Source organism: Chrysoperla carnea, chromosome 3 (genome assembly GCF_905475395.1).
Source record: "Chrysoperla carnea chromosome 3, inChrCarn1.1, whole genome shotgun sequence".
NCBI lineage: Eukaryota > Metazoa > Arthropoda > Insecta > Neuroptera > Chrysopidae > Chrysoperla > Chrysoperla carnea.
In genome coordinates this window covers 78317253-78324446 of record NC_058339.1, presented here as the reverse complement: position 1 = coordinate 78324446, position 7194 = coordinate 78317253, and the positions used below count along the sequence as shown (strand labels likewise).

Sequence of the window (7194 nt, the reverse complement as noted above, 5' to 3'; positions counted from 1 at the left end):
ATTTGACATATTTTACTCGAATGTAATTCGATCGAAATGAAAAATTGTTTAAAAAGCCTTATTTATAAATAATTTTTTAAAATTTATTTTTGTTTTTGTACGAAATATTTAATTTATAATAAGTGTCGTTGAAAATAAGAGAATTGTTTAAAATAATTATATAGCAATAATAATTATATTTAAATAATTTATTTAGTTAAAAAAATTGAAAATTAACACATTTTTGTAAAAATTATTTATAAAAATGAACCAAAAAAATAGGAAAAAAACACAAGAAAAAATTGTATAAAACTTAATTTTTATTTAATTAATATTTTTTTACAATGAATTTTAATTTAGGAAATATTATTATTATTAATACATTATTAATTAAAATAATTATATGTAAAATCAATTATTTTTAATTAAAGAAATATTTTAATAGAATGTTTGTGTTGTTGAATTTACTCTTTTAATCTAATCCTTCTTTCTTTTCTTTGATTGCATCCTAAAAAAACAAACAAAATAAATAAAAGTAAATTTTCTTGATACAAATTAATTTATTTCATGAAAACTCTGGTCCTATTGAAGAATCAAGAAACAAAAGCTACAAAAAACTGATTTTGTTTATAATTTTCATAAAGAAGATAAATAGCAAAGTTGAACGGTCAATTTAAACGAATTTTATGGAAAAATGAGTTCTGCTTGACATAATTTTCTTTTATGACAAAATATATGTCACTTTTTTTTATTACATACGACCCAAAGTGATGTTAAAAATTTTAGCTGTTTATAAAGGACATTAATCCATACTATATGTTACTATATAAGTTGAAGGAGCCGATCTCAGGAACTACTGGTTTGAATTGAAAAATATTTTTAGTGTTGGATAGCCCATTCATTTATAGAGGAAGGTTGCAGGCTATATAACACCACTTGCTAGCAGTTACCCGCTCGCTTTGCTGGATGATTTCGAAAACTACTCAATGGATTTTTATGCAACTTTAAAATTTATTTTTTTAAATTGTTTGCTTATACAAAATTTTATAAGCTTTCCCGAAGCGAAGACATTGTAGTGTGCCTACTTGAGGCAACATATTTCAAAGTTTCATATAAATATAAATAAATAAAATTAAAATAAACGTTATATTTGTTTTTGGGGATAAACCCCATAAAACGAAGAAAGAAAAGGTAAAGTTCTTAACTCGAAATTCGAAATAATGTAAAGTTTGTTATTTGCATAAAAATCATTTTATATGGTAATCAAAACTTAACATATAGAACACATCTAAAGTATTTACACAGATTTCATCTACTCTTAAAGCCTCTATTCCTCCATCCCTTCCTTAGTGGTGATTAATGACATTAATTTGAGAGATAAATGGAGCAAGAGCTGGCTGCAAAAAACCTGGCCTATCGAGTTACCGGATGAAGTATTTTTTAAATGATACTACTCACTGTAACTATTAAAAAAATCATTTAGTGCCAGGGCAAATATGGTGCATAACCTTGCTATATTTTTTCTAAGGTACATTTTTTGGACATAAACTGTACCAATCGAGTAACCGCTTGAAACTGATTTTAAAATGTAGTTTCGAGTGAGTAGAAAATAATTATGAACAACTGCCTCGGTCAATCTGGTGCTAACCCCATGGCACGACACATTTTTTAATTTTTTTGTTGTTGTGTTACCGTACCTATCGAGTAACCGCTTCAAACTGTAATTAAATTGAAGTTTAAACATTTCTTATTAAGAAAATATATTAGTGCCACTTCTATTTTAGTGACAAATGCCCGGCACGATACTTTATATTCCTTCATGTCCCATACTATTGCTCATATAATCTATAACAGATACATTGGGGAATAAATGAATAAACATCAAGTATCAACATAAAATACAATGAAAGTTCTCTCATATGTTTTACTATAAAATTAATTAAAAAAATTTAAATATCAAAACTTGTCAAAGATGTCCAAACTTGATGCGAACATTGAGCGCGAATATAGACGAAATTGATAATTTAAGAAGTATGGAAATATTGCAAGAATATACTTGTTAAATTTATGGAATAAGTTGTAACAATGTAAATGATGCGAGATTATTAATGTTTCAAAATCGATTTACGTCAACGTCTGTAGCAGAATATTTTATGAAAAATGTAAAAAGATTTGATTCAACTCAAAAAATTTTACTATGTAACTTCAATGTGGCAGAATGCTACTGAAGCTAACTGCATCAATTTCTCACCAGAACAATGCGGATGGACAGTAAATGACAATAAAATTAAACCGCTTTGGTTCGAAGGTGATCCAACACCTCTCTTAGTTGAAAACATTGTTATGGTAGAACTTGATGAAGTAGAGCTTAATGAAATTGATAATTGTGACGATGATTCTTATGATAATGATGATTACAACAAAAAAAATGACAGTGACCATGACGATAATAACGATGATAATCATGAAAATAAAGGTGACCATGATGATAATTATGATAAAAGTGACGATGATCATGGCCGTAGTGACAATGATCATGACGATAGTGATGATGATGATCATGATGACATTTAATAATAATTCTATATATATAGTTCAATGTATATTTTTAGATATTTAAGTTTTTTAATTAATTTTATAGTAAAATATGTATATGAGAGAACTTTCATTGTATTTTATGTTGATACTTTATAAAATACTCGTATAAATAAAAAATATCACTTAAAAATTACTGTAATTGTTATCCATTAGATGTTTATTCATTTATTCCCCAATGTATCTGTTATAGATTATATGAGCAATAGTATGGGACTTGAAGGAATATAAAGTATCGTGCCGGGCATTTGTCACTAAAATAGAAGTGGCACTAATATATTTTCTTAATAAGAAATGTTTAAACTTCAATTTAATTACAGTTTGAAGCGGTTACTCGATAGGTACGGTAACACAACAACAAAAAAATTAAAAAATGTGTCGTGCCATGGGGTTAGCACCAGATTGACCGAGGCAGTTGTTCATAATTATTTTCTACTCACTCGAAACTACATTTTAAAATCAGTTTCAAGCGGTTACTCGATTGGTACAGTTTATGTCCAAAAAATGTACCTTAGAAAAAATATAGCAAGGTTATGCACCATATTTGCCCTGGCACTAAATGATTTTTTTAATAGTTACAGTGAGTAGTATCATTTAAAAAATACTTCATCCGGTAACTCGATAGGCCAGGTTTTTTGCAGCCAGCTCTTGGACCAAAAGGTTGGGAATTTAAATTTCCAATAAGTGAGATACGTCCAAGAGAATTAAAAAAATTAACATTACTGTACTAAAGATAGGACTGCCAAAACAAAATTTCAAAAAAACTGAATATCATACCACTAAAGCCGGAGATTACCTTTTTTACTTTTTTGGTTTTCGTACATATAAAGAATAAGTTATTAGAAAATCATACTTTTTTTGGACTATTTTACACATATCTACTATAGATGTAAAAATGGTCAAAAAAAAACCGGTGATTGTGCTTCAAAAACCGGAGAATCTGGTGAAAAACTCTAACTAACCCAGGCAGCCCTAACTAAACATTGAAATGAGAACTCATACTATATAGTAAAAATGGATACTATACCTTGAATCGTTCTCTAAACAAAGATAGCTCAGCAATTAAATCAGTAATTGCTTGCATGAAAGCATCTTGTGGTGTATATTCAGATGTCGTTTGGATTCTTAAAACGAATTTATGCTCCAAAGGATGTGGCAATTTATATCCAGCAAACAATACATTTGGATCTTTCAACAATTGACTGTAAAAATTAGTTAAAATTTTAATTTTGAATACAAAAAGCAATTATTTTAAATCTAATTACTTTCTAATCATATTTCCTAGAGTATGATCTTCTTTGTTTACAGTAAATATAGCAGCGTTTGGAACTTTTGTATCTTGTTCTTTGATAATCCTAAAAACAAAATAAATTATAGGTTAAGTGCGTAATAAATTTTGCCAATTTTAGTATGGACAATTACACTTACTTCTTCTCTCCTTCGTATAGAAGAAATGATTCGAAGGTCGGTGGTGCATTCATTTTTCACAATTTTTCTTTCTATCACCGTAAATTCAATTAAATCGTTACAAAATATTGTTTCTTGTCGGTTCCTTAAAGTAAGTTTTGACAAGTAGAATGACGGTCGGCGACTGAACTACATTCATTCGCGCGATTTAACATTGAATGATATTGTGCAATATTATTTAAAAGCAGTGCTGATAGATGGCAGGTAATGTAGAATTAGGATTTTTGAAATTTTCTTAGAATTATTATTTTGTTCTTTTTATTTTCATTTTAAGTCTCAATAATTTTGTTTTAAATCGTTTTTAATAATTTTCCTCGATCTCGAATTTTAAAATGGCATCCATGATTAAATTAAGAGTATGTTGTAAATATGCATTTATATACGAACTAGGGCTACCAGACTTTACAAGTTTCATGAGCCGGTTGTTAAAAATTTATTGAATTTATTGTAGAATATCTTAGTAACATGTGGCATGTGTACGTTTCTCAATTGCACATTATTGGTCCTTTAAATAAATCTAAGTAAGTTACGTGACACTAAGCATTATCGCGTTGCTGAGTATGTGCTTAGTCAGAGTAATCTTACTCAGTTTTTGCAATTCTGTATAAGATTTTTGGAAGTTGACAATGATAGTTTTAGTGACATACGTATATTGTAGTTATCAGGTGTTGACGAAATACTGAATAGCACAAACTTCTCGTCACTAGGCTGATTTGATCAGCTCGAGGATATGAGCGAATGTAAATCTGGTATAGTGATGTGTTCGTTTTAGACGCTTAAATGCTTTTAATGTGGTTTTATTATTATCGAACAGTGCTTCATTAAGAATTTTAAAGAAGTGAAACGTTTAAAGTAATTAAAAAAATAAATTTACCTTTGAATTCATTGAAGAAAAACGATAATTTTTCATTAGCGTTAATGAGCGCTCTAAGCATCCATAACGATCATAATCTAGATTGAATTGTATTGAGGTGACAACATTAATTTCAAAGTAATTACTTTCCGCCTATAAATTGGCGATAATAGTTGCTTTCAGTTCAATGGGTGACAAGTAGTTTTAGTCCATTATAATAGATATAAACCTCTTACTAAAACAGATAAAAGAAAAATGGAAATTCCATTACGATGGCAATCCATTCTTCTGCAAGATACATAGAGTTTCGTGGTTATATATAAAAGTAATTAGAGTAACGTAATTATTTAAATGAAGTCGATTTTTATCCTCATTGCATTTAATAAACGTATCCTCGATAGCATATTTTCTGTATAAAAACTATTTCGATTCTAGTTTGTATAATTTCGATATCTCTAAGAAAATTCGATGCGCTGCATGTTTAACGCATTGAAATATAAGATGGGCAACCATACTTGATATTCCATACAAACACATTCACAAATGTTAAAATACAAGGTATGGTGAAATAATAATCACAACGACAGTTATCGTGAAATATCGGTGCTGAGTGGTTGTGTGTATATAAAATAGTGTGCTGTTCTGCCTGTCTAGATAAGACTGTCGCTTCAGTAAAAAAAAAAAAAAAAAATGGCGGAAGCTGCAGGTGCGGCGGCTAGCGCAAATAATCCAAATGTTGAAATTGTTCGTGGTCAAGCATTTGAGGTTGGACCTCGTTACACAAATTTGGCGTATATTGGAGAAGGTGCTTATGGCATGGTTGTGTAAGTTATCTCAATAATATTTTTCTAACACTGTTTCCAGGATACAGACCTCTTCTTTATTGACATCCTTATATTTTAAAGTTAGGCTTTATTTTATTTATGTGTAAACATACCATCATTAGGTTTGGACATGTGGTTGTGGAAACCTTAAAAGTTTTTCATTGATGATTTTTGTTTTAATTTTTGTCTCACACAGATTTTTGACACTTAAAATGTTTGGTTATGTTTCACTTTTTGTGTATATTTTTTATGATAGGTAGTTGAAACAAATTTTTTTGTAAGATAAAGAAAATTTTATCTAAAAAAATATATTCATTTAAAATTATTTTATGCGAATTTTAAATAAAATCATAAAATTTTTAACCTGTAGACAAGCAGGCTGGTTGGTTTTGTATTGAAATGGAAATTTGATACATATTTTTTATAAGATCTTATGAACTGGAATTCATTTTTTAGGGCTTCTTTCCTTTCTTATTTTAATTGTTTTATAAATAGATGAAATGCATGCAATAATTAAATTGATCTTAGATTAGTTTGTATACAGCATTTTGTTTTTTAACTGTTCGGTTATGTGTGACATTTGAGCGAATACACTAAAGGTGTAGTATTAGGTTATAAACTAACTTTTAAACTTTTTAGTGCTTATAAAACAGGATTCAGCAATATTAAGCTTTTTTTAAAGAGATTTAGATCATTTCCTATAGTTTTTGAACCGCAGATAATTTATTTTGGATTTTGGAAAATACCATCAAAAAACGATTTTACGGGTCAAAAACCATAGAAATGATGTCTTGTTAATCCCTACATATCCTTGCTAGCAATTAGAGTAACTGGATGTTAAAAGAGTATGAGTAATGTTTCTTGAAGGGCTGTCTTATGATTTTTGGTATCGCTAGTTACTTTCAAACTTTCAGAAAAAATAATTTGATGTTAATTAATCACCAAATTATTTTTCTTGGAAGTTTGAAAATAACTAGTTATACAACACATTTCGTTCGAGTTAGAATACAGTAGGTCTTAAAATCTATAGTGTCTAGCCTAAACTTTTACTATAATACATCCTCTTATTAAATAAGCACACCTACAATCTCACTAATTCGGCATTTCAATAGACCGATATGTTTAATAATCCGGTACCCTCGGCAATCGAATTTTATAAAAAAAATTACCAAAAAGATAATTTTCGTGCCAGTGATTAAATTTATTAAGAATTTTTCTATACAACCCAGTAAGTAATCCGAACATTTCAATAATGCCAGATTATGGGATTGTATAGAAGTGCAACAAGTAAAACATTGTTTTTTATTAAAGGGATCGAGGCTAGGTTGGCACTTGTAAAGTACACAACTTCAATATGTTGAAAACTCCCTGTAGGGACATACAACAATTTTGCATTTCTATGAAATCTTATCTGTTGTAAAACATTTATCAATTTTAAATTGGAACACATTTCATATAATTTCTAAAATGGTTTTC

At 28.7% G+C, this 7194-nt stretch overlaps 2 protein-coding genes across 2 annotated transcripts in view; one reads left to right on the top strand and one right to left on the bottom strand.

Annotated features, from left to right (window-relative positions):
* Positions 1–428: 428 nt before the first annotated feature.
* On the bottom strand, positions 429–4180 carry LOC123295263 (DNA-directed RNA polymerase II subunit RPB11). Its single transcript, XM_044876537.1, has 4 exons — positions 4003–4180; positions 3840–3929; positions 3602–3776; positions 429–487 (listed from the first exon to the last, which is right to left on the bottom strand). The coding sequence occupies exons 1-4, from the start codon at positions 4053–4055 to the stop codon at positions 452–454; spliced, it is 354 nt and encodes a 117-aa protein (XP_044732472.1). The 5' UTR covers positions 4056–4180; the 3' UTR covers positions 429–451.
* A 1314-nt stretch (positions 4181–5494) lies between these two features.
* LOC123295787 (mitogen-activated protein kinase 1) overlaps positions 5495–7194 on the top strand; it is a 208225-nt gene continuing 206525 nt past the window's right edge. Inside the window, exon 1 of the mRNA XM_044877245.1 lies at positions 5495–5718. Within this exon, the coding sequence (XP_044733180.1) occupies positions 5585–5718 (134 nt within the window). The 5' untranslated portion in view covers positions 5495–5584. The remainder of the gene's footprint in view (positions 5719–7194) is intronic.

Coding starts and splice junctions, on each gene's coding strand:
- LOC123295263 (XM_044876537.1), bottom strand. CDS start 4,055: ATGAATGCACCACCGACCTTCGAATCATTTCTTCTATACGAAGGAGAG. Junction 3,777..3,839: donor CTAGGAAATATGATTAGAAA/GTAATTAGATTT, acceptor TAATTTTTACAG/TCAATTGTTGAAAGATCCAA. Junction 488..3,601: donor TGTTTAGAGAACGATTCAAG/GTATAGTATCCA, acceptor TTGTTTTTTTAG/GATGCAATCAAAGAAAAGAA.